This window comes from Oryzias latipes, chromosome 2 (assembly GCF_053564925.1).
Source record: "Oryzias latipes strain Hd-rR chromosome 2, Olatipes_Hd-rR_3.1".
Classification (NCBI taxonomy): Eukaryota; Metazoa; Chordata; class Actinopteri; order Beloniformes; family Adrianichthyidae; genus Oryzias; species Oryzias latipes.
This window is the reverse complement of record NC_136238.1, coordinates 27,939,504-27,966,617: the sequence shown is the minus strand read 5'-3', so window position 1 is coordinate 27,966,617 and position 27,114 is coordinate 27,939,504. Positions and strand designations below refer to the sequence as shown.

Below are 27,114 nucleotides of genomic sequence, written 5' to 3'. Positions count from 1 at the left end.
GGAAACAAATGTTTATCAAATCCAAATCAATCCAAAAGCCTGGAGACTGGATGGCCATGGTCCTCCCTTTGACCTGGACAGTGGTTGCCATGGCTACCTGCACACTCACCAAGCTGGAACTTAGAAGAAGAAAAAGAGACCAAAATGATTGATAAAGCAGGTTTTCCAGGGAAATCCCACAAAGTGCTTTCCAAGCTAGAACTAAGAATATCCAGCATGCATTTGGAAAAACTCATTAGCTTCTTGTGGAAAATGATGAGTCATTGTAAAAGCATTCTATGAATGCTCAGAAAACTTCCTCTAAGGTTGTGGTTGTTTGGAGAAGTCCTCCTCTTCAAAGAAGTTCTCCTGACCATCTTCAAAGCCACTTTCTGCTTTTTCAAATGCTACTGTTCAACAAAAACTTGGTTTCTGCCACAAAACCAACCTTAGACACTGAAACAGAATGAATCCAATGCAGAAATGTGTTGACACCTTTAATTCAAAGCTTCAATCAGTTTGAATCTCATGAAGAACATTTCAAAAATCCACATTTGGATCAGGCGTCTTCATCAGAGCACAACTCATGTTTCCAGGACTGTGACTCACCAATAGATCCTCATTTCCTTTACACAATCTGTTTCCATCATTTGGATTTTTCATCAAAACTTGAGTTAGAAAAGAATTGTTGCCCCAAAATGTCCAGTTTGAATAGTCTACAGTTTGTTGTGTTTGGTTGCTAGGTAACAGGGTCTTTAATGTCTATGATGTCATGGTGGCTTTCAGAGTTGAACTCCTGAATATGACGGTAAACATTTGGATTGAACAAAAATGGGATTGAAGCTCATGCTAAATCCTGATCTCAATGCTGAAAAAACCTCCTCCTAGATTCTGGTTGTTTGGAGAAGTCCTCCTCTTCCAAGAATTCCTGAAAAAAGCCCTCATTTCTCCTGACCATCTTCAAAGCCACTTTCTGCTTTAGTTTAGTCCAAACTTGCTTTATGCTGACAACATTTACAGCTTGAATCAATCTGAAGAATCCAAGGAAACAAACCAATCTAAGTCTGCATTCATGCCACTTCAGAACCAACAAAGCATGTTTCCAGGACGCTGACTTACCAATAGAACTTGGGATTTCCTTTGCAGAATCCTTGTCCGTGTGTTTTCCTTTGTTTTTCTCCCCAAAACCTAAAGCAGAGATTTTTGCTGAGCTGCAGAACAAACGTCTGACTGCTTTAACCGCCGTTGATGGTTTGTTGTGTTTCCCTCTATAGCTGCTATGGCAGGGGTCGGGAACCTATGGCTCGCGAGCCATATATGGCTCTTTTGATGGTCACATGTGGCTCGCAGACAAATCTTTAATTATAGTTTTTTTTTTTCATTAGACCAGTCCTTCTCGGGCGCGATGCGATGCCAGAGGCGCGCAGTAGTAGCAGTGCTTAGAGAGAGAAATCTGCGCCAGCGCTTTCAGTTACTATTATCTATTATTTCACAGAGTTTGTACCAGCTGGAAACTTGTGAATTGACGTGCCTAAAACTGCGCGCTCCCGTCTCTGAGAAAGAGCGCGCAGATGCGGGGACGGGATGTGTGAGGGAGAAAGCAGAGGGTGGGGGGACAGCAGGTGAATCGCGCAGGGATTATAAAAACGTAAAACCCGCTGCCTGTCACCCACTGCGGCGTGTGAGTGTGTGTTTGGCTCCCCGTCTGCATGTGAGCAGTCTTTCTCACATCTACAGAACATTCAGACCTACGATCACGTTTAAAGTCTCAACGCCTGAACGAAGCAGAAACTCACCACGTATCAACCAGACTAGACCATCAACAAAACTACCACGAGAAATACTCATCATTTATTAGCAACAGAATAACAATGTTATTAAAAAGAATCCACAGACTTATTGTACTTTAAAAATGTTGAAATTAAATCAAATGCACATATTCATTTGTATATTTAGTTTTAAACATATTGTCGCGGACTGAGTTGGATGGCTGTTGGGCCACGTTAAAAGTTCTGGAGTTCATTGAACGCGTCAAGCAGAAATCTGATTGGCTCTCAGTTCTGTCGCTCAGCCTGTTGTTAGGTAGTTTGGACCAATGGGGTTCAGCTATGGGCCAAATAAGGGAAATGGGAGGGCTGCAGCGGTAGCAGGGGAATATAAAGTTGGGAGAAGCGCTCGCTCTCGTCTCGGCGGGAGAGATTCAGGAGTTGCTGAATTAATTGTACGGCGTTTGTTGCGGTCTGCAGTAATCGGAATAAAGAACTTTAAAAGAGGTTAAGTCTCCGTGCCTCAGTGTGGGGAAGGGACACTACATTATTGTATGGCTCTTTCGAAATTACATTTCAAAATATGTGGCATTTATGGCTCTCTTGGCCAAAAAGGTTCCCGACCCCTGTGCTATGGTCTTGGTATGGTTGCTAGGTAACGCTGTCTTTGATGATGATGACGTCAGAGTGGCCTCTAGAATGGACTATTTTCTTGTTTCATGTTGATTTCTTTGACTGTTGTGTTAATAATATCAACAGTTCTCTGTCGCCCTCTGGTGGTTCATCAGAGAAGCCAAACTTCCAAAGAAAGTGAATCAATAAACATGAGCTAATTCTTGATGCAGGTTTGAAAACACAGATGGAAAACAGCATCAATACAAATATTAGTCAATGTTTCCTTGAATGGAACAATTTCAGGATTTGTTGTCATAAAGTTGTGGAAAACTGTCTTGTAAAGTGTGTGGTGACGGTCCACTGTGGAAAATGACTGTTTGTGGAACATTGAGATGTGCTCAGTGATTTTGGTTTAGGACACTTTGGTTTCATTTCAAACGTTGGTTTCTCCTAAATCTACAAACTCTCTCCACAAACTGTCTCCTAACTCTCAGGGATTCCTGCTGCTGGCAAAACTCACGGCTCAAGGAACCACTTCATGAATCAGTCACGCTTTGGAATGAACTTTATTGAACAACATGTCATGGTCTGGAAGAAGCCCCAGTTCCAGCTGACAGAAGTCTGGTTCTGATCCATCAGATCTCACTAGCAACAGAACCAAACCTTCACGTGTTGCAGCAACAGTTTCCATGTTTGGGAGGATCTTCTGAAGAACAGCTCAGTTCCAGATCACATCATGATGTTTGATGTTTTCTTCATTCCAGGAAATCATCTGTGTCTCCTTTGATCTGTGCTGAGTCAGCACTTTGACTTATTTCAACTTTAGATCCATCATTTACAATCAAGGATTTATTGATAAATATTATTTATTGACAGAAAATAAAGAGTAAATGTATTTATCATCCAGCAGTGATTGTGGTGTTTGTAAGTCTTTTATTTTGAAATTCCTCAAGGATGATCATCATGGTGGGATTTCTAGATCTGCATGAACTCATCCTGAATCCAAAAGACACTGGAGCATCAAAGAATCCAACCCATCTCTGCCAACATGAGGCTCTTACTTTGAAAAGTCTCAGACTTCCTGCAGGGAAACAGGCTTTCTGCTGCTGCACTGACAGATGTACACGAGCTTGAAAGAGCTTCCTGACTGAGGAGCTGCAGACTTTCTCCTGCAGAGCAGCAGCTGACTTCAGCGTCGTCATGGGAACACAGTCTGCTGCTGCTTCTGGAAACGTCTTCAAGGCTGTGGTGGGACTTGTTGGTCTGGAGGACAGATTCTCTGAGCAAATGCTGCTTCAGCTTCAAGCTTCAGCTCTTTTCTTCTGGCAGAGCTTAGAAGAAATGGAAACCTCCTTTGTTCTGACTGTTTGCTCCAAATCCCAGATTCAGGAATTCCTCCAAGAAGTTCAGCTCAGAGATCATCAGCAGAGAAAAGCCTGAAGTTCTGATGGAAAATGACAACAGAACATGATCAATATTATTGATCCACATGGAATCCAGAAGAAACTCTGAGGTGAAGACATGAAGACACAAGCTTCAGAGACATGAGGAGAAGTCAGAGTGGATTCATTCTGGACTTTCTTCTCACATCTTCTCTTCAGAACATCTTTGTCTTTGATCCTTCAAATCTTCTGAAATCTGATCATCCATGGATTGTTTTTGTGGGATCAGATCCAGAGTTGCTGAAAGTTCTGCTGCCCTCTGCTGGTCAAAGTGTCCAAACAGCAGAGGTGTTTCTCTCATCATTCTATCTTTCAGTCACAAACATACTGGTTATATTTTATACTATTAAACCTGTTATAAGATATATAAGGCTTTATAACGGCTGTCTTTACTGCACACAAATTGTGTTTTATGAACAAACTCGTGAAAAAAAGTAAACAGTTCAGCTCAACATTAGATATTTCTGCTCAGCAGATGGTGAACATTAGTCCAATAAAAACAGGACAAACAGTTGTTCTAAAGTGTGATTCTGATTTTTAGATAAATGTGATATTTTTCACAGATATTAAAAAGAAAAATGCTTCAGTCTCCATTTAGTCTAAAAGTTTAAACATTTATTCTCCTTAAAAGTCATTTTATGCTCACGTCTTTGAATAAATAATTGTTTCACAGTGAATGCAGTCCTTCATATTTAAAGTTCCATGCAGATTTGGAACCAAAAGTGTAGAACATTAATTAATTTACCCTTGAACTTTTTTGGAACAGAGTCCAGCTATGGAACCAGCAGAGAACCAACAAACAGCAGAAACCCAGACTGTGGGAAAGACTCCACACTTCTGACTGATGTTCACGTCCACTTTATTCTTCACAGTAAGGACTGGAACAGAACACTGAGAACCAAAAAGAACAGAGGAACAGCTCTAATGTCTACTAGAAAACATGAATCACAAGAACACCAGACACAAACACCAGTCTGGTTCTTTATCCACATCTTCCTTCATACATTTTTAGAAAAATCCTTTCCTCACTAAATGGTAGGGATGCGGTTCTACTATGACTGTGGATCGTTCCTTAGGTGGCGATCCGATTCAATTCATGAATCAAGCTCAATGGCTCACAGATCGAACCACGATTCTTGGTTTTTAATAGAATATATTTGTACAGTCACTATAGGTGTGTATTTTTACAGGATGTTTAAAAAAGTTTAAATTATATGAATTAAATCAGCATCATTTAGAACCGAAGATCAAAATCAACAAAAGTGATACAAACAAAGATTTATATAGAAAGAAAGAAATGGGGTTTGTAACTTTAATCAAGTTTCCATCAACATTCTGGTTACGTTCAGCAGTAACATAAACAACAAACATAAACCTCATTGTTGTCGGGTTGAACAGTGGTGCAGTGGTTAGCACTCTTGCCTCAAAGCAAGAAGGCCCTCGGTTCAAGTCCTGGTTAGAGGATCTGAAAACAGTAGAGTTTGCATGTTTGCCCCTGTGCATGTGTGGGTTTCCTCTGGGGACTCCAGCTTCCATCCCAAACATGCTTCATAGATTGATTGGTTGGTCTAAATTGTCCCTAGATGTGAATGTGAGAGTGCATGGGTCCTGTGACAGACTGGATGCAGGATGTCCCCTGCCTTCATGAACAAACAGCTTAGAAGAGGATTCACATGAAAATGTTCTCCACAGTTTTTCCATCCTCAAAGTTCTGCAACACTTTATGTTTTAAAACATTGCATATTGAAGCAGCGCTTGAATTCTGCGCTGCAGAATTTGCTGATTTATGGTGATTCCATTAGTTAGTGGATTTAAAAGAAAATCTGTTTTCACTCAATGGTTACTAGCTCACATGCCTTGACAAATTAAAAACTGAAGTCCCTTCTTTTAGTCTAAAACAACAATGAAAATATGACAAAAAATCAAAGAAGTTTACAAAACATTTTCATAATAATGTACACACTTTGACAACATAAACATTGTCTTAGCAGAAACTACAACAATGGTCAACTAAATAAGTTTTGTCTAAAATAATAAAAAAACAATGGCAGGACAAAATGCAGTTAATGCCTCCTTTGAACTGAATTACTACATCAATGCTCTGTGTCATTGAGGCCACCAGATTGGGGGGGTGCACATGTAATGAAAGCTCAGGCTGATTTAACAGCAGACTTCAAGTCGTCTTTATCATTAGGCCTGGTGTTTCATCTTCCTCTTCTTAACAGATCATAGATTTTATTCATTGGATTCAGCTCAGGGAACTTTACTGGTTGATCAAACAGTAACATCATAGTCATTGAAAAAGATTTATTGCTTGTGCTATCCTATGACCCCACCCTTACATTGACGTGTTCTCCCTACCATGACAAAGGTGGATAAAGGTGGAAAGATTTCATGTAATCCATGGACACAAGGGAAGATCACAAATCATTGAAGAAAAAAGGTTCAGCGCACTGTCTAGTGGGTCTACATGACCCAACTCCCAACGGCAAAATGCCTAAGATAGCACAAGGGTTAAACATGATCACTAAATGTTTTTGACATAAACATTTGTTATAATGTTCTTTTTTTTCCCGGACAAAGAACATTGTTTTATTTAAACCTATACAATAAATTCACTAAATTAAACTAAGGCTTGAAATATTCCAACATTTCCTTTTTAGTATATAAAAAAAATTTCTTTCTTCTAAAAACGAAAAAGAAAAAAAAAGACTAAATGGCATTTTCACAATATTTTCCCATATACTGTACAAGTTTTCTGCTCTGTTTTTCTGTTTTTGAAGTTGAGATTTTTCTATAAATCCTTTATCTATTTTTTTTTGTTACAAAAGAAAAGCTTCTCATTCTCTTCTTCTTCTTCTCTTCTGTTTTCTAATGTATTTTACTAAATGGCATTTATGACCGCCATTTATCAGCCATAAAAACTATCTCTCACTTATATGAGTTTTCATGTGTGTATTTAGAATAGATATTCGACTAAAACTGGCATCACAATTCTTGCAAGGGAAAGGCTTTTCTCCTGTGTGAGTTCTCATGTGTGTTTTGAGATTAGATATTTGACTAAAACTTTTATCACATTCTTTACAAGTAAAAGGCTTTTCTCCTGTGTGAGTTCTCATGTGTATTTTAAGTTTTGATTTTTCACTAAAACTTTTATCACATTCTTTACAAGTAAAAGGCTTTTCTCCTGTGTGAGTTCTCATGTGTATTTTGAGTTTTGATTTTTCACTAAAACTTTTATCACATTCTTTACAAGTAAAAGGCTTTTCTCCTGTGTGAGTTCTCATGTGTGTTTTGAGATGATCTATACGACTAAAACTTGTATCACATCCTTTACAAGAAAAAGGCTTTTCTCCTGTGTGAGTTCTCATGTGTGCTTTGAGATGAGTTATTTGACCAAAACTTTTTGTACATACTTTACAAGAAAAAGGCTTCTCCCCTGTGTGAGTTCTCATGTGTATTTTAAGTTTTGATTTTTCACTAAAACTTTTATCACATTCTTTACAAAAAAAAGGCTTTTCTCCTGTGTGAGTTCTCATGTCTGCTTTGAGATGAGATATTTGACCAAAACTTTTTGTACATACTTTACAAGAAAAAGGCTTCTCCCCTGTGTGAGTTCTCATGTGTATTTTAAGACTAGCCACATGACGAAAACTTGAATCACATTCTTCGCATGAAAAAAGCCTTTTTCCTGTGTGCATGCTCATGTGTGTTTTTAGACTAGACATTTGACTAAAACTTGCATCACATTCTTTACACATAAAGGGCTTTTCGCCTGTATGAGTTGTCCTGTGTTTTTTGAGATTAGATTTATAACTAAAACTTTTTTCACAGTTTTTACAAGAAAATGTTTTCTTTCCTGTATGAGTTTTCATGTGAAATTTCAACTGAGGCCGCCCACTAAACCTTTTACCACATTTTTTACATGCACAATATCTTTCATCATACCCATTTTGGACATGACTTCTGTCTCTTCTCTTCCTCTGATCTCTGTTCTTCGGGTCTGTCTCTTCATTTGTAGTTGATGTGGATTCTGTCTCTTCAGCTATAGTTGATGTTGATTCTTCATGTCGGTTTCCTTCTTCATCCTGATTATTAGTTACATTAAAGCTCTGCTGATTGTTTAGATCTGCTTCACTGTTCTCATCTTCCTCATAAGTAGGAATCTCCATCAAGGTATCAGTCTCCTGCTTCAGATCAAGCTGATCTTCATCCTGACTGATGCAGAGTTCCCCTGGCTCCTCTTTAATCTGTGGTGGTTCTGGTTCCTCTTTAATCTGTTGAAGTTGTTGCTCCCCTTGTTCCTCTTTGGTTTGTGGAGGTTCTGGTTCCTCATGATCCACTCTGAAGTTCTTCTGCTGATTTTTTAGATCTGCTTCACTGTTCTCATTTTCCTCATAAGTAGGAATCTCCATCAAGGTATCAGTCTCCTGCTTCAGATCAAGCTGATCTTCATCCTGACTGATGAAGACTTTCCCTGGTTCCTCTTTAATCTGTGGAGGTTCTGGTTTCTCCTGTACCTCTTTAATCAGTGAAGGATCTGGTTCCTTCTGTTGCTCTTCACTTTGAGCAGGTTCTGGTACCTTCTGTTGCACTCTTAAGTTCCTCTGCTGGTTGCAGAGATCTTCCTCTTCAGTCATCCAATGCTGGGGGAGAACTGCAAGAATACAAACACAAGAAAAAGCCCTTTTATACTTTTAAACTAGTTTGTGCATTGACAAACACCAATGTAAGTCAAAATCTGCTCAGTCAGAAATCTTATAGTTTAAATCTTTAAATATAAAATATGAAAAACTGTTCATTCCAGGGGCGCTGGATGGGCTGCCCATCCACACCTGGGGCTGGGATCACTCCTTCCCTGGCTCTGGGACGGGGCGGGGCAACCCTCTTGGGGCCCGTGATTGCTCTGGGTGACATTCACCAGGTCTGCGGGGGCTGGGGGGGCTTTGTTGGCCCTGTCCTGAGGGGGACTTCTGGAGGAGGTAGAGGGTATAGGGTCGGTAAGGGACCTTGGAGGTTTGACAGGTCGGTGTCTCCGTTGACCGGCTGGTTGTGGCTGTCTCGGTCCTGTCGAGGCCTGACCTGAGTTCTCCCAGGGGCTGGAACCTGGACTTGCTCCGGGGGGGATTGTGTGTGTGTGTGGGGCGCGCTTTCCGGCTCCTCTTGGGGTGGGTGGTGGCGGGCCTGGGGGGTCGGCGCCTGGTGAGATGGGGCCCTGGGTGCTACGCTTTTGGGGGTGGGGGAGTCTACCAACTGTCCCCAACTTACTCTCTTCCTTATATAATCTCATATCAGGGTGATGGGGGGGGGGGGGGGGGGGGGGGGTTAGCCTGCCTTGCACCTTGGGGGAGGATCTACTTGGCAGTGGTCCCCCTACTGTGGTTGCCGTATGTAATAGCCCCCCCCCCCCCCCCCTCTCGGTTTTATTTGCACCGTAGACATGTAGGGCCCTTAGTAAGGAGGGTGCTTGGACATCACTGCCATCAAGCAGCAGATGTCCTTTAGCGCCCTACCTGCCAATTGTAACTGCACTGTAGACATTTAGGGCCCTTGGTGGGGAGGGTGATGGGACATCACTGTGAGTAATCAGGAGACGTCCCCTTAGTGCCCTACCCGCCAATTTTGACTGCACCCCCTTAGTACACACACCCTTTACTCCTCCAAATATACATTCCAACATAAACGCACACACATGCACGCATTTCACAAGGAAGGTGGGACCTTGGACCATCTGTCCCCTACCCCATACCTGGTAAGGGGTACTGGGCCCTTGGCGATGGCGGCCGTGTTCCCTGGGTGCTGGCTTCCTGAGCCCGGCGGCCCTCTCTCCACGCAGGGAGAGGGATCCCTGAGCTTTTTGGCAAGGCCAAGAGGAATCTCAAGAGGAAGGCCAAGAAAGCTCAGGGCAAGGGATCACATCACAGCTGAGCCGGGGGGGTGTCCGCGTCCCTGTGTTGTGGGTTCTGGTCCTTGCCCCCAAGCGTTGGGCCTCGCCAAATTTCCAAATGTGGACGAGCCATGTTTACAACACCCCTAGTGTTGACCCCTCTTCTCCTGGATGTCTTTCTCCTGGGCGGGGGCAGCTGGCCCCTTGCCTTGCTCCTTCATGGGCCAACCGTGGGCCGGGTGGGTGGCTGCATGGAGCATGGGGCGGGTCTCCCTTGGGGGGCCCTGGCTCGTACCTGGGGTTCGGGCAGGGGGATGCCCAGAACTCTTGGGGTGATGATGACGTGCTCGTCTGGGGCTGTGGGCAATCTTCTGGGGCGGGGCCCTGCGTTGGGTCCTCGCTGCGTGGTGGGGGGCTGCTCTCCTGGTTGAGCTGGAGCTGCACTCTCTGCACCCCCCCCCATGCCCCCCATGCCTCCCTACTCTCTGGCTTTGGGGGCTCCGTGGGTGGTCCTGCTGGCCCTGGCCTGGGTGGCGGATGCAATCGCCTGGGGGGCGGTTGCACTCCATCTTCTGCCGTGCGGGCTCTGGGGAGCTCTGGTTGCCAAAGCTGCTGTGCCAGGGGTCTTGGTGTAGGGATGGCAGAGCACTCTCCCTCCTTCTTTTCACCTTCCATTATGAGTTTTTAGAGGAACATAAACACTCACTTGAGCACAGGTGTTAGCTCACCTTTGCACTAATATTTTGCGTTTGAATGAAATATTTCACACTAGTTAAGGGGTGGTCAAACTACGACCCGCGATCTGGATCCACCCCGCCTCCATGTTTGGTAAGGCCCACTGAACAATATCAGAGACCCGTGTTTTTTTTTTTTTTTATCTGCCTACATGATCAAGACGTGAGATTTTATCCCCCCCCCTTCTGCAGTCTGCGCTCCAACCTGAAACCCTCTATAATCTCTGTCAAACATAACAGAAGACAGTCTTCCCTTTCTACGACGCAGTTCATCTTTACCAGTTTAGCTCATTCTTTAAGATCAATTATGCCGCTTTTTTTATACAGCACCCTGCTCTCTGTCTTGGTTGGCTGGAGACCACGTCAATCAATCTCCTCAGTCCGTGCCGTGTCTACTGTACAGAAACGCGGAGCTCTTAAGATCTACAGAAATCTTTGATCCATCAGATCCATAAAAGTTTGAGATTTCAAACAAGAGAAAAGGAAAAAAATGTTCATGTATGTCTGAGAAAAGTGTATTTAGGCAGTGAGGAGTTTTACTGCCATAAAATTCTGGAATTAGACTCCTTGGATTTCAGCGATCATGGTTATTTTTAGAACGAAACTCCTGCAATAAACGAGGGAACTCTGTACTGGTGAAAAGGTAACGCCGTGTTTTATGAAATAATTTTTGGCAGGTTCGAGGGAGGTGGGCACTGAGCAGAAACAAATGACTCAAAGACTGCAAGCCAGAATTAAATGTATCTTTTTCTTCCCCACTTCAAAACAGTCATACAACATAACACAGGAGTTTAAGCCATGTAGTTTCAACAGAAAAGATTCATTTGCCCCTACCGTGACACACGGACTGGAGAGCCAACAGTCCCGATAGAGGTTTGAAACAAACTCCGGCTGGGCGTTCGTACGTAACCCCGAGGAGACTCTGAGTCAAATTACGATTACCTATCTTATATATTCTTTGATGCAAAGGTCAGCCCGCAGGGATGGATGGCCAGTCCCTCCCCGCAAGCTCACCCTGGATGTAGGCTAATCATAAACATGTCAGAATGCCTTCTACAGAGCACTCCCTTTTACGGAGAGAAACTTTATATTAAACATTCCTTCTGGGGGCCAGTCATTCAAACACCATAAACATGTCACGATATTCTCCTTTTTTGGTGTTAGCTATAGAACCTTATTTAAGAGTTTACATAACATTACAAAAGAGTTTGCATAAGAATTCCTTTTTTGGATGGTCAGCCACAGAACATTTTATAGAACACATCTTTAATGCAGGGCAGAAGGCCCCCCCCCCCCTGCCTACAGTGCATTATCCATCTCACGCCGATATATGCGTAGCTGCAGCAGACACGTAAAAACTTTCTTTTTCATAATTACTGGATGAGGAACAGACGCGCAGGACACAGCGCAGCTGCGCAAACCGTGAAAAGTGACGCAGCCCTCAAAGTCTCAGCGGAATTATGACGGGAGAGGATTGACTATCAGAAAACAAGTGGAGGGAGACCAAAAATCCAAACAGTCATCATCATAACAAAACCACTCAAAGCATCGAGAATTAGAGACCAAAAACAAGACAGAAACATCCAGAACAACAGGAACACAGAGGCCCATCAAGAAGATGCAAAACAAAGGGGAACCCATAGGATTACACCAACCCAGCAGAGTCTGACAAATGTAGTCAAACATGACTGATATGACAGCCGAAAACTAAACTGATACAAAACACTTTGAGTGCCACCTAAAGCCAAAAGATGCCACTGGGAGGGATGGTGAGGCCAAACAGTGAGAACATCAGCAATATTAGCCTCCCCCAGCCAGGCATTGCGTCTGTGTCTGTTGGAATTAATCATGGAGATGGCCTGGTCAGCCAAGTGCAAAAACAAAAAACCGGAAGGATCACGAGGAATCAGGCTGCTGATGCATAAAATGGATGAACCACGAGGCGCCAACAGTTCTCACATACAGTCGCCTTGATGGCAGTGATGCCAAGCTGCTGTTGGAAAAGTTTCATCAACCGGGAGGTGAAGTTGGTTCCCAGGTCTGTCAGAATTTCATCAGGTATTCCTACCCTGGAGAAAAACTGAATTAACGCTCTCATGACTGCAGGAGCTGTAATGGTGTGCAGGGGAAAAGCTTCTAGGAACCGTGTAGCATAATCACAGCAGGATTTACTAGTGACTAGGGATGGGTATAAAGTTTTAACGGTACTACTACTCTTATTGATAATGCTTATCGATCCGGCATTTTAACGGTACTCTTATCGATACTTTGTGAGGATGAAAAAAAACAAAACAAATTAAGAACAAATGGTTTTATTTCCTCATTATGCAACAGCATTGTTTTTTCACTTTACACTTACTTTATTCATGACAATGTTCCAATAAAAACATGGAATGCAACGTTGATGTGCTAGACCAGAGTCGGCAACCTGAACCTCTCTAAGAGCCATTTGGATCAGTTTCCCACTGAGATGAAAGCACAGGGAGCCGCTACACTAGGGGTGTTAGAAAAAAGGTTTTTGCCGATATATAGTGATAGTTAATTTGGCAATACTTGTATTGATTAAAAATGCTGTCAATATATTTATTTACTTATTTGTATTCTTTATGAGAGTGATGTTTCCTTTGATCTTTTGTCCATTTTCTATAACATTGAATAGACTTTTCTGTCTGTCAAACACACAGAGTTAAGATGAGTGAGATGATGGAAACAAGTTCACTTTCATGCAGACTCCTTTGTCTTTAAATCCAGAAAACCCAATCCATTATATTAATTTTATGGATGACAACTATGTTTTAATAGGAAGCAGCTGTTAGTTTATTGCGGGTCTGGAATCATAAGCGGATGAGTCTAAGCCCCGCCCCCGCCTGTTTCCTGCATCATATGGTCATTGTAGCAGCAAGGTGACAGGATAGTGGGGGCGCCCTGACGAAAATTTAACTCATTTTACGCGGAAATGGGTGGTCTTAGTCTAGGTGGATAAAAGGATTTTAGTTGCAGTAGCAGCAGTCTTAGGCAAAGGGTGCGTAAATTTAACGTGGGTCTGCGGTGACAGCGGCTCAGTGCTTGGTAAAAAATCTGGTCCACTGTTGTTTTCTTATTATCTGTTAATCACATTAACATTGTTTTTTCTACAAAAATTTTACTTTATACATGAGAATGTTCCAGAAAGGATATTTATTTAATTATTTTTATTCTTTATGAGCGTGATGTTTCCTTGATCTTTTGTCTATTTTCCTCAACCTTGAATAGACTTTTCTGTCTGTCAAATACCCAGAGTTAAGTTAAGTGAGATGATGGAAATAAATTCACTTTAGTGCAGACTCATTTCAATTTATTTATTTTTCTTTAAATCCAGTGAACCCAATTAATTATATCAATTTTATGGATGACAACTATTGTTAGGTAATAATTATTTTTAAGTTTTAGGAAGCATCTGTCAGCTTGTTGCGGATCTGGAACCATAAGCGGCGAGTCTAAGGCCCGCCTTTCTACCTGTTCATTGTTTGCTCCGCGAGCACCCACCACCACCACCACCACCACCACAGACAGCACAACATACGGTCATAGTAGCAGCAAGGTGACAGGATGGTAGGGGCTCCTTGACGCAAACTTCATTAATTTTACACGGAAATGGGTATATAGGGGGATAAAAGGATTTTTTTGGGGAGGCGCTCACGTGTCCCCTACAAGATCACCACTGACTGTGTGTGCGCTGCCTTGTCTTGTGTGTGTGCACGCGGCGCGTACTGTCTGAACAACAGCCCAACCCCCCCCCCCCCCCCCCCCCAACCCCCGCACGCAAATAGCCAGACAGACCTCTCCAGCGAGAATTGCGAAATTAATGTCATCATTAATTAACGGACAATTGACTGACTTGATGAGTTAACAATGATAGATAATGTTTATATTTTGTGGGCCCCCAAAAAAATGCGTCTTCTACAATACCGATAGCAGAACCGTTGAGGTCAGATCTTAACGATACTGCGGTCTTGAAGAATGTGGCACCGGGGCTTGTTCAATACCGGGGCTCTGTACCCATCCCTAATTACAACGCACTATTCTTTATTAACAAATAACAGTAACAACTAACTACTACCTATCTAACTAATGAACTAACTCTGTAGGTGTTGTAGATTGACTGTGGGTGTGAGCGCGGAGCGTCTTGTGTAGGCCTAGGAAGAAGGAGCGTACACGTGTGTTGGGGGTGCGTGTTGATTCTTCTGCAGCGGACCGCTCTCTAGCTGCACGTGAGGCTTCACCTGTGCTTTCTGGTACAGACATCTTCTCAGAATATTATATATTGCTCAGTAATAAACAGACTTGATTCTACAGACACGTAACTTTGCGCTGCACAAAATAGTTCCCAAACAAAACATGTAGTGATATTCATGGAAATCTAACAGTGCGTGTTCATGATTGGTGTTACAGAGTGAAGGAGAACAGTAATAACCCCCCCCCCCCCCCCCACACACACACACACACAAAATCATTAGGGGGGCGGCCGTGCCACGCACTCAAGAACGCATGCAGCTTATAATGGAAATCAATACAATGGAAATTAATAAATAGAACGCAGTAAATTTGTCGTATTTCCTCGCGGAACGGAAACTTCTGTTTTAGAATGAGGATGTGTGCTTCTGAAAGTGGGCGTCTGTGTGTGTGTGAGTAAAGGGAGCCACATGCAGCAGATGCATTAGAGGGCGAGCTGACGAGAGACAGTGAAAGGCGTGGTGGGAGAGAAGGAGAGAACCATCTGAAAGAAAGAAGGAAAGTCTGAACACAGGACTAGCAGAAAAAGTAAATAACCAGCAGAGATGAATGTGTTTATTATTAGGAGCATCACGATTCTCCAAATCCTGGATTCGATTGCGTTTTCGATTCTAAGGTAACAGTTTGATTCGGTTCTCAATTTTTACATTTATTCTTTTAAAGCACAGATTGTCATTTTTTAACTAGACTTTAATGCAATAGAATATCTGAACTTTGTTTGCAATGTACCACACTACATGGTCAAATTTAAAACTTTTATAAACAACATAATGTTACAATAACTTAAATCTTTAGTCAATTAAAATTTAAAAATAAACTGCCATCCAGTTTCTCTTTTGTAAGTGTAGTCTTCTTTACAAAAGATGACATTCAAGTTCACAACAAACAAATATAAAAACAATAAAAGAGACATGGACAAGTAAGTGTTTTAAACTATTTCTGAACAGGTGAACAGACACCACACTGATGTATTGTATTTTTTTGTAATGTATTTTTTTCACATTTTTTTCAAGATCTGCTCAGACCTTCAATAACTTTCTCTTTTACATTATTGCACATGGAGGGAATCACCATAGCTGAGAGATGCATTCTACTTGGGTATTCGTAGCGTGTTTTAGTGCCCGACCCGTGTTTTAGTGCCTGTGTTTTAGTGTTTTAGTGCCCGATCCGACCCGAAATTCGGGTAAATGCCAGTCATTATGCTCGGGTCGGGCTTCTCTCTCGCTGACTTTTCTAATAAACATATTGTAATGGCTGCAAAGAAGCTCCTTAGGCGGGCGGTTGTCAAACAGCTCTTTATTAATCCTGGATGTCAGAACGGTTACCGCACGAACCCAAAGGCACAGCCGGCTTCTTCTTAAGGCCTGTTCACACCGGGACGAATTTCGCCGGCGATTTTCGCCGACGTTTAACGCCTCGTGACTAAACAAAGGGCACCAATGAGAGTGTGCACACCGACGCGAAAAAACGCCAGGCGTTAAAGCGTCAAAAAAAAAAAACGCCTCGGGTTCGTTTTTTTTTTTCGACGCGTCGCGTCGAAATCTACTCGACCAATGAGAATGGCGCTTTTGCTCACGTGTCTGGAGCTTCTGAAGTTACAGTAAAACACAACTTGGGGGCGCTCAAACACAAAACTGCCTTGCTGAGCACACATACCAGCGAAGAAGATAGACGCCAAGTAGCGTCTACACTGCCGCGAAGAAATAATGACGGACATTCTAAAATATCCCCGAACCAAGCACCAGTTGGAGCTACTGGTGCTTGAAATATTCATGTTTTCTTTGTATTATTCTGACAAGCGTGTAAGTACTTGCTCTCTTCTTCTGAGTGAAAAGCGACTTCAAGAAGCGTAAAGTTGCGCAGCGCCACCTTGTGTACAGGAGTATTTCTGTTTACATTAAGCGCCATCTAATGTCAGGGAATGAAATTGCATGTTCACTCCACTCATCGTCAGCGAAAATCGCCTGGGTGTGAACACAAAAAACGTGGCGAAAAACGCTGGCGAATAACGCCTGGCGAATATTCGTCCCGGTGTGTACGGGCCTTTACTCAGAGGGAGAACGTTCAGCAAACCCCCTCCCCCACACACACACAGGTAGACCCCGCCCCCTCCCACCAGTCACCAGCCCACCATTAATTGACATACACTGCGGTCCAGCAACTGGCAGAAAGAGTGGGGCGCTGGCCACCCGCAGCTCTGTGCACGTGTCGCCCGCATCTATTTTGTTTAAGTATCCCCGATATGGAGTAGCAAGAAGTCAAGGATAAACTTAAGACAGGGGAACTGAAAAGGCAAACACGCACCGCCGCGGCTGCAGTATTTCCCGCGTAATGAAGCGAGTGCGCATCAAGATCTCTCTTTCACTCTCTTTGTCTGGCCTCTTATTCTGTGTTCCAGCGTTATTTCGTTGTGCAAATGCATTTATCATGTAGGGAGGAACCTATGCGCAGCGCTTCCAGCGGAACTCTATGCCACAACAGCGAGCTTATACGCGCGCGGCTGCAGAGACCACTCTCTGTTCGAAAGAAAATAACTTTCATGATCATAAAAATATGTAGATTATTTTACCTTCAAGAAATCTGGCGGGGTTTTTTTCTGTCAAAAATACTATGGGATGAATTGAAATTTCGGGTTTGCTTCGGGCTCGGGCCTGCAAATCAAGTTAATTGGAAAGTGAAGAACTGCACAAATTTTAATAGAAAAAAATGTTTAGTCAGCACATCCTTACCAAAAATGAAAAAATACACAACAATGGATGTAGACACTGACCCAGATCCAATATCTTTAACAATTCCTTTTTTTTCCATCTTTAAAGGTTTTATTGAAAGTCTTCGAACAGTCCCTGAAAAGACAAGAACAACTGATACAAGAACTGACACAAGAACAGGCTGATAACTCCACCTGGTCGGGAGGAAGTGGGTGAAGATGGCGTGAGATCTCAGAGCTAAGCCAAGGCTAACTCAACACCAGCTCCCTCTGCCCAGCATCTTCTAACCCCAATCAATCACAACTGCAAACCCATGCATGGACCTAAGAACATCCTTAAGCTTGCAGGTGACAAAACAGTAATTGGCCTCATCAGCAACACATTACCGGACCTTCTAAAGACAAATAGCAAAAGGCAAATAGATACATATTCCACAGATTGGTTTGAGTTTTAGGAAGTTAACAACAGTTATGTTCAACTCAACTAAGGGGAAAAACAGAAAAGCTCTTACAATGCAATCACAAAATCATATGTGGTCATAGGCCAACAGCTTCATTAACATTAGACAAAAAAAACTTTTTACTTGTTTATTTATTAACATTTATTAAACCGCGGGTGTGAACAAAAACAAGAGGGTAAAAAAACTACTTAATCCAGTATGGCAGAGTTCAATGTCAGCTGACAATTTAGGTAACAGCCTGTAGAGGTCTATGGTTGACATTAGAGTTGATCCGTCCAGTTAAATAAATGTCTATGAAAGGAAAGCAGTAAAAATACACTTCAGGTTATGTACCGAAACGATACAGAAGTGCTACAATACCAGACATGAGAGAGGAGTGAATAATGTTGGTTACTGATGGGAGAAGAGAAAGGAGAAAGAATTTAACAAGAGCTGTAGGAATGGGATCCAGTTGACAGGTGGAAGGTTTAGAGTTGGTGATGAGGTCAGAAATGGTTTGGACAGAAGGAAGGGAAAATCTTGAAAAGGTTGTCAGAACCGAGGGAGGAGTGAAGGTGTCCACTCCAGAGACTGCAGCTTGGCTTGTGAGCTGCTGATGGATTGTAGATATCCTCTGTATGTAGAATGTGGTTTTTGTACATGTCCTTATGAATTGTGACTCCAGTTTTATTTTGAAGTCTTTCCAGTTGTCTGCCTTTAGCTTTGAGCTGACATAGTGCAGGTGTGAACCATGGGTGAAGGAAACTGATGTTGTTTTGAGGAGTGCATGACTATTTAGAAGTGACTGCAAGTCATTGTTACGCTGCAAAACCAGCTCGTCAGGTGTGGCATCAGGATTTATAATAATAATAATAATGGATTGGATTTATCTGCGCTTTTCAAGTCACTCAAAGCGCTTACATTGTGTCCATTATTCATTCACTCCTCATTTATACTTGGTGATGGTAGCTACTGTTGTAGCCACAGCTGCCCTGGGGCAGACTGACAGAGGCGTGGCTGCCAGTTCGCGCCTACGGCCCCTCTGACCATCACCAGGACATTCACACACCAGTGGAGCCACACTGGAGGCAAGGAGGGTGAAGTGTCTTGCCCAAGGACACAACGACATTTTTTTTGGTGGGAGCGGGGATCGAACCGCCAACCCTGCGGTCATTGGACGACCCGCTCAACCACCTGAGCCACTGTCGCCCCGTGTTGCCCATTTACTCTGGGAAGGTTGTTGATATCAGCTGAAAAACTAGCAGTGTTGATGGCTTGTGTCTTATGGAATGATATGATGCGTGGGCATTTGAGTTTGGATACGGTGAGCAGGAGATTAAAGGTGATGAGCTTATGGTCAGTGAACGAGAGTGTGTGAGGTTTGCAATCAGATGGAGTAAGTCCAGAGCAGCACACTAAGTCCAGCGTGTGTCCTTTGCAGTGAGTGGGAAAATGAATAAATTGCTGCAATCCAAGGCTATCTAAACAGGATAAGAAGTCTTTGATAAGAGGATTATTACAGTTATCTATGTGGAAATTAAAATCACCAAGAGTAACAATGTTCTGAGACTGTGAAGTGAAATGGGTCAGGAGATGTAAATGGTCATTTAGAAAATCCTTGTTGTATTTGGGTGGACGGTAGACTGTAGCAACTATGGTGGGGGGCAGGACCAGAAAGGAGTAATGCAGTATATTCAAATGAGCAGTAAGTAGGAACAGAGACAGGAAGGACTTTCCAGGACTCACGATAGATCATCAGGACACCACTGCCTCGTGCATGTATGCGTGGCTCACTGGTGTACACAAATCCAGGTGGAGTTGCCTCATTGAGTGCAGTGAAGTCCCCAGGTTGCTGCCAAGTCTCTGTGAGGCATAGAAAGTCCAGCTTTCGGTCAGCAATAATGTCCTGGACCAGCTGGCCTTTATTGGTGAGCGAGCGGATGTTGAGGAGACCAAGGATGACTGTAGTAGAGTTAGTGGAACAGAGAGGATCTGGAGTAGAGCGGGGGAGAAAGGAGAGCACACTGTGGTCAGCGCCTCTGGCCTGCGCCTCTGGAAGACAGTGTTTGTTTTTCTCTCCGCATGTCCCTTCACAGAAGACGTGACTGTAATAATAGTCCTAATAGGATAGACTGGGTGGGCAGCAGGTCTTGGAACGAAAGCAGTGATGATGGTTTGTTGGGGGATGTGGGAGGAAACCAAATCTAGTCAGTCACTTCCACAGACCGATGTCTGTACGGATGAAGAGGAGGTTTGGACAGGTGTGGGCATGATGGGGGCAGGGGAAGTCTGGACAGAGTGTCTGATGTAGGGTGCTAAAACATTGCTGCCCAGTGGACTGGGGTGAATACCATCAGATTTATAGAATGAAGTTCTGTTCCAAAACAGATTAAAATTGTCAATAAAAACAAACTTGTTCAGGTTGGCAACAGACTGGAGCCAGGAGCTCAGACTCAGCAGCCTGCTGAAGCGGCCCTGGCCGCGGGAGAGGGAGGGGAGGGGTCCCGAAATAAAAACAGTCGATGGGCAGGAGTTTAAAAAATTAAAAAGTCTGATGAACGCCTTTTTAGTCGTTTCAGACTCTCTATAGGAGGTGTCATTAAAACCCACATGTAAAATCAGCCTCCTGACTGTGGAAGGGAGAGATCGCAGCAGGTCTGGGAGTTTCTCTAGAATATCCAGAACCGTGGCTCCCGGAAAGCAGTGAGTGACCGCGTTGAAGAAGCAGACCTTCCTTATTATAGAATCCCCGATTATCGCTGTTGACGGGGCAAACAGGGGAGGAAAAGACGCGGGCTGAGGTGTAGCGCCGACAGGCAAATGACGACAGCGGCAGCAGCGGCCGGGGGACGTCAGCAGCGGCGAGGCACGAGCCTTTCTGGAATGGAAGCGGACGGCTTCCTTCAGGATCTGACGGTGGGAGGAAGATGCTGGAGCCCGCGAGGACGCGGGGAAATCCAACTGCAGACGCTCGTCTGATCCTGATGAGCCTTTAGTTGTAATCCTGGGGGCTCGAACTGGGTTTCTGCATGCCGCAATTTTACCTTCTTCCTCCGGGATCACCGTGGCCTCTCTCCGGAGAGAGAGCCCAAATCTGGTGGAGTCTGTGTTGCTGTAGTTGCTGAGGAAGGAGCGGGAGAATCTGTGGCCTGCTGGAAACTCGGCAGCACTTCCTCCGAAACAGCTAAGACCCTCAGTGTGGATGAAGATGATTGTCAGTATATCTGGACTGAACTTGGACTTATTGACATAGAAAATGAAGCAGTCAGAGAGTTTGTGCCCCCAATGCTGAGTCTGTGTTGAATGTTTGCTCTTTTAACCACAAATTAGTAAAGGAGAAACAAAATTCAGTAACCACTGTTGGATTTTCTTTCTTATGACTTTTTGCACATATAAACCCCCCGGTCACAAGTTATTGTAGAGCAGCCGGTCATCCACTCCTATATTTTTTATAAAAAAAAGATGGAAATTCATGTTGGCAACACCAAATATGTGTAGCCAAGATGCACAATAAGCGTGTTTGAGATCACCCAGGTGGACAAAACGCTGCGCAGATCACCTTGTGAGTGACGTATGATTTTGTTTTTGCTCCAACATCACCTGTCAATCATCACAAAAATATCACCAGAAAGAGGCGGGATCAAGGCCCCAACCTGAGCGAACGCAGATGGAAACTTAGTACTGCACTGACTGCATGCTGCCCAATGACTACAAACCAATGCATTATGGGAAATGTGTCCTGATGGTTTTCGCAGTTGAATGATCAATAAAAATAATTTCAAATACCACCCCCCCGGGGGCGGCGCTGGTTCATCTCACGTCTATCGTTGCATTTTCCCCACGTATTTTCAATGTGTACATTATGTTTTCTCTCGCGCATGTTTAATGTTAGAGCCCCGTTAGTTGTCACGGATGTAGGTGTGGGACATTTATTCTCCGTAGCGACCCACCTCCTGCAGGACCGGGAGATGGGTCGGCGCCGCGCGCCTAACCATAACCATAACCTCAGCCCTCCTCCGGGTCTGTGCGACCCAGAGAAAAGTTCAGCATTGACTGCATATATTTAGATACGTAAAGTAAGGAACTCCTCCTGGTCCGGGGAGGGGGCGGTCAGGTTTCCTGCCTTAAATGTTCTACTGTGCTTTGAAAGCCCAGTCAAAGCCCCGCCCCCAAGAGTCATATACTTCACTGTGATTGGTTGATTCTTCAGCTCCGCGCACAAAATTGAAGAGGTGTCATTCAGACAGACTGGCGGGTCGCATTAACATTAAACTTTCAAATTAAGGCGGGGGCCGCAAAATATCATCTTGGGGGCCGCAAAAAGCCCGCGGGCGGCGAGTTTGAGACCCCTGCATTAAAGGGATCAAACGAGTTAAGAAAATGAATGAAAGGCCGGTCTGAATATTTATACTTTACTCATTTTGTTTCTTTTTGTCTTTGTCTCTTTTGAAATTATTTTATTTATGGCCGGATCTGGGTGCTAAATTAATATCAGAAACAGTTGTTTCAGTACACACACACAAAACCTCACCCCACCCGCATCGAGTTGGCACCGGTTTCAGCACCCACATAGTACATACATACCCCCGCCCGGAAAGACCGCGGTCAAGTGAGCCGACATCTGCGGAAGCGCGGTCACGCCAGCCGTCACTGACTTTTAGCATGCGCGTTTACATCATAGTTTACGGTACACACACCCAGCGAGCTGGAAAGACGGCATAAAGCGCTGATATCACCCATGTCACTGTTATACCCATTATAGAAATTACATGTACTGTACTCTGAAATAAATGAGAGTTATTGCATGCCCTGTATCGTTATTTGATGTACAAATGTATTCATTTGGATTGGATGTCTGTTCATTCCATAATAAACTACCAGAAATAACGTGTTTTGTCTGAAATATAATAATCAGACAGATTCTAAAAGTGAGATTCAACACTGACAAGAGTGTTTTGTGGGTTGTTGAGCATGACATGGAATGGAATCAAGCAGAAATGAAGAAACTCCAAGTAAAATCACATCTGGTCCTGTCAACTCTTTCTAAAGTTGCTTCATTTAAGGTGACACAAAACTTTCACTGGATTATTGTTGGTAATGATGTTCACTAACATCTCAGCAAGTTTGAAGAAATTTGACTGGAGAAAATTAAAGATATTAAAGTTATAAAACAATTTGGGTCTCCTCATTCACAGGCAGTCAGTAATATGTAAACCTTACAAAATGCTACTTCTTTCAAAGGTGACGCAAAACTTTCACTGGATTATTGTTGGGAATAATGTTCACTAACATCACAGCAAGTTTGAAGAAATTTGACTGTAGAAAAGTAAAGATATTAAAGTTATAAAACAATTTGGGTCTCCTCATTCTCAGGCAGTCAGTAATATGTAAACCTTACAAAATGCTACTTCTGTCAAAGGTGACACAAAACTTCCACTGGATTATTGTTGGTAAGGATGTTCATGATCATTACAGCAAGTTTGAAGAAATTTGACTGGAAAAAATTAAAGATATTGACATTATAGTACACCTAAGCATCCTGCTTGTATAGTTAAAATAAAACATGTGAACCATTCAAAAGGGCACTTTATCAAAAGGTGACGCAAAACTTCCACTGGATTATTGTTGGGAATAATGTTCACTAACATCACAGCAAGTTTGAAGAAATTTGACTGGAGAAAATTAAAGATATTAAAGTTATAAAACAATTTGGGTCTCCTTATTCACAGGCAGTCAGTAATATGTAAACCTTACAAAATGCTACTTCTGTCAAAGGTGACGCAAAACTTTCACTGGATTATTGTTGGGAATAATGTTCACTAACATCACAGCAAGTTTGAAGAAATTTGACTGCAGAATATTAGAGATATTGACATTATAGTCTAATTCATCCTCCCTCATACATAGTCAGAATAGAACATGTGAACCATCCAAAATACTCCTTTATCAAAGGTGACGCAAAAATTTCACTCGATTACGGTTGATCATGATGTTCCTGATCATCACAGCAAGTTTGAAGAAAAATGACTGCAGAATATTAGAGAAATTAAAGTTATAGTTCTCCTAAGCATCCTGCCTTTATAGTTAAATTAAAACATTTGAACCATCCAAAATACTCCTTTATCAAAGGTGACGGAAAAATTTCACTGGATTATGGTTGCTAACGATGTTCACGATTATCTTAGCAAGTTTGATGAAAATTGACTGTAGAAAAGTAAAGCTATTTACAAAATAGACCAATTTAGACTTCCTCTTACATAGTCATAATAGAACATGTGAACCATCCAAAATACCACTTTATCAAAAGGTGACGCAAAACTTTCACTGGAATATGGCAGTAATGATGTTCACTAACATCACAGCAGGTTTGAAGACAAATTATTGCAAAAAAATACCCTGTATTTACCTAATATGGAGGTTTATAAACATGTTATACTCCGACTATGAATGAGGAGGCCAGAATTGGTATACAATGTCAATATCTGTATTTTTCTACAGTCAAATTTCTTCAAACTTGCTGTGATGGTCATGAACATCAATACCAACAACATTCCAGTGAAATTTTTGCGTCACCTTTTGATGAAGGAGTATTTTAGATGGTTCAAATGTTTTAATTTAACTATAAAGGCAGGATGCTTAGGAGAACTATAACTTTAATTTCTCTAATATTCTGCAGTCATTCTTCTCCAAACTTGCTGTGATGATCATAAACAACATTATCAACCATAATCCAGTGAAATTTTTGCGTCACCTTTGAAAAAAGTGGTATTTTGGATGGTTCACATGTTTTACTTTAACTGTCAAGGCAGGATGCTTAGGTGTACTATAATGTCAATATCTTTAATTTTCTCCAGTCAAATTTCTTCAAACTTGCTGTAATGATCATGAACATCCTTACCAACAATAATCCAGTGGAAGTTTTGTGTCACCTTTGAAAGAAGTAGCATTTTGTAAGGTTTACATATTACACAGTGTCTGTAAATGAGGAGACCCAAATTGTTCTATAACTTTAATATCTCTAATATTCTCCAGTCATTTTTCATCAAACTTGCTGTGATGTTAGTGAACATTATTCCCAACAATAATCCAGTGAAAGTTTTGCGTCACCTTTGAAAGAAGTAGCATTTTGTAAGGTTTACATATTACTGACTGCCTGTGAATGAGGAGACCCAAATTGTTTTATAACTTTAATATCTTTAATTTTCTCCAGTCAAATTTCTTCAAACTTGCTGAAATGTTAGTGAACATTATTCCCAACAATAATCCAGTGGAAGTTTTGCGTCACCTTTTGAAAAAAAGCCCTTTTGTATGGTTCACATATTACACTTTAACTACATATGACGAAGCCTGTATTAGACTATAATGGCAATATCTTTCATTTTCCCCAGTCATTTTCCTTCAAACTTGCTGTAATGATCATGAACATCCTTACCAACAATAATCCAGTGAAAGTTTTGTGTCACCTTTGACAGAAGTAGCATTTTGTAAGGTTTACATATTACACACTGCCTGTGAATGAGGAAATCCAGATTGTTTTATAACTTTAATATCTTTACTTTTCTACAGTCAATTTTCATCGAATTTAGTGTGATGTTAGTGAACATTATTCCCAACAATAATCCAGTGAAAGTTTTGCGTCACCTTTGAAAGAAGTAGCATTTTGTAAGGTTTACATATTACACACTGTCTGTGAATGAGGAGACCCAAAATGTTCTATAACTTTAATATCTCTAATATTCTCCAGTCATTTTTCATCAAACTTGCTGTGATATTAGTGAACATCATTACCAACAATAATCCAGTGAAAGTTTTGTGTCACCTTAAATGAAGCAACTTTAGAAAGAGTTGACAGGACCAGATGTGATTTTACTTGGAGTTTCTTCATTTCTGCTTGATTCCATTCCATGACGTGCTCAACAACCCACAAAACACTCTTGTCAGTGTTGAATCTCACTTTTAGAATCTGTCTGATTATTATATTTCAGACAAAACACGTTATTTCTGGTAGTTTATTATGGAATGAACAGACATCCAATCCAAATGAATACATTTGTACATCAAATAACGATACAGGGCATGCAATAACTCTCATTTATTTCAGAGTACAGTACATGTAATTTCTATAATGGGTATAACAGTGACATGGGTGATATCAGCGCTTTATGCCGTCTTTCCAGCTCGCTGGGTGTGTGTACCGTAAACTATGATGTAAACGCGCATGCTAAAAGTCAGTGCCGGCTGGCGTGACCGCGCTTCCGCAGATGTCGGCTCACTTGACCGCGGTCCGGAAAGTAAGTTAGTGTAGAACCGCCACTGGGTGACAGACGGGTCCCCAAAAAGAAAAGCATGAAGCTCAAAGGGCTTCTCTGTTTCTTTGATGAAGGTCACATACCTATATGGTGTAGCTGCAGCTGTGGTTTCCAGATGACATCCAGCAGTCTGCGCTGACGACAGAGCTCCTGCTCGTACTGGACGATGGTTCCTTCACAGAGTCTGCAGATTTCTTCAGCAGCAGCAGCTAGTCGCTCGCTGATCAACTCTCTCAGAGACTGAAGGGAAGACATGGTTCCTGCTCCGATCTTCAGCTCCAACTCCCACAAACACCGCCGTCCTCTTCACTGCAGCTCCGATCGATCATCTGCTAGTCTCACAATCACAGCAATCCACGTTGTCTTTCCGTTCAACACTTCTTCACTCATTTACGACACTTTGTTTGGAAAATGCTGAGAGTTCCCACACGAACCACGTATCGTCCTTTCTGTCCAAAAACCTCACAAACGTCCCAACAAAACACCACCGTCCTCTCAACACAAGCTAACGCTGCTAGCCTGCTAACAAGCTAACGCTGCTAGACCTCGTGCTGTTCTTCTTCTTTCTTTGGTTAACAGCGTCATGGTGCTTTAGCGCCACCAGCTGGTCTGGAGTGTTGTATGTCGCTCACATAATGATGGCGTCATAAAATAGCTTCTTTTTTTTCAACTTTACTGGCAAATAAAAGAAAAAGTAGCAGTTTTCATTAACAAAATTAAGGTGTCACTAATCTTTTTCGACCAAACTGTAGAAGTGGGAACGGGACGAGGCGGGACTTCCGGTTCCGGCTAATGATGTTAGTCGCCATTTTGTCGTCAACAGCCAGGTCTTCTTAGGCTTATTTTAACCGAAAGAAAACGAAGAGTAATATTTTTCCTGGACATGACATGTCCTCACGAACTTAAATATGCAATAATCTGAAAATTGCATGAACTCATCACTCGGTGTCACGGTGGCAGAGA

The 27,114-nt window shown here is 42.5% G+C and overlaps 1 protein-coding gene across 2 annotated transcripts; it reads right to left on the bottom strand.

Moving 5' to 3' along the window:
* Positions 1 to 2,907: 2,907 nt before the first annotated feature.
* LOC144987254 (uncharacterized) lies at positions 2,908 to 26,732 on the bottom strand. 2 transcript variants are annotated; one of them, XM_078936445.1, is made up of 3 exons: positions 26,586 to 26,732; positions 26,235 to 26,483; positions 2,908 to 8,459 (listed from the first exon to the last, which is right to left on the bottom strand). In XM_078936445.1, exons 2-3 carry the CDS (start codon positions 26,404 to 26,406, stop codon positions 6,727 to 6,729), a joined length of 1,905 nt encoding a protein of 634 aa, XP_078792571.1. In that variant the 5' UTR covers positions 26,407 to 26,483; positions 26,586 to 26,732; the 3' UTR covers positions 2,908 to 6,726. The 2 variants fall into 2 exon arrangements, with proteins under 2 accessions (XP_078792571.1, XP_078792566.1); XM_078936440.1 differs by having other exon boundaries at positions 26,235 to 26,729.
* Positions 26,733 to 27,114: the final 382 nt, after the last annotated feature.

Excerpts from the sequence above, each read along its gene's own strand:
- LOC144987254 (XM_078936445.1), bottom strand. The coding sequence starts at position 26,406 with ATGTCTTCCCTTCAGTCTCTGAGAGAGTTGATCAGCGAGCGACTAGCT. Across the intron at positions 8,460-26,234 it reads GCTGCAGCTACACCATATAG|TTCTCCCCCAGCATTGGATG; the intron begins GTATGTGACCTT and ends GTATTCTTGCAG.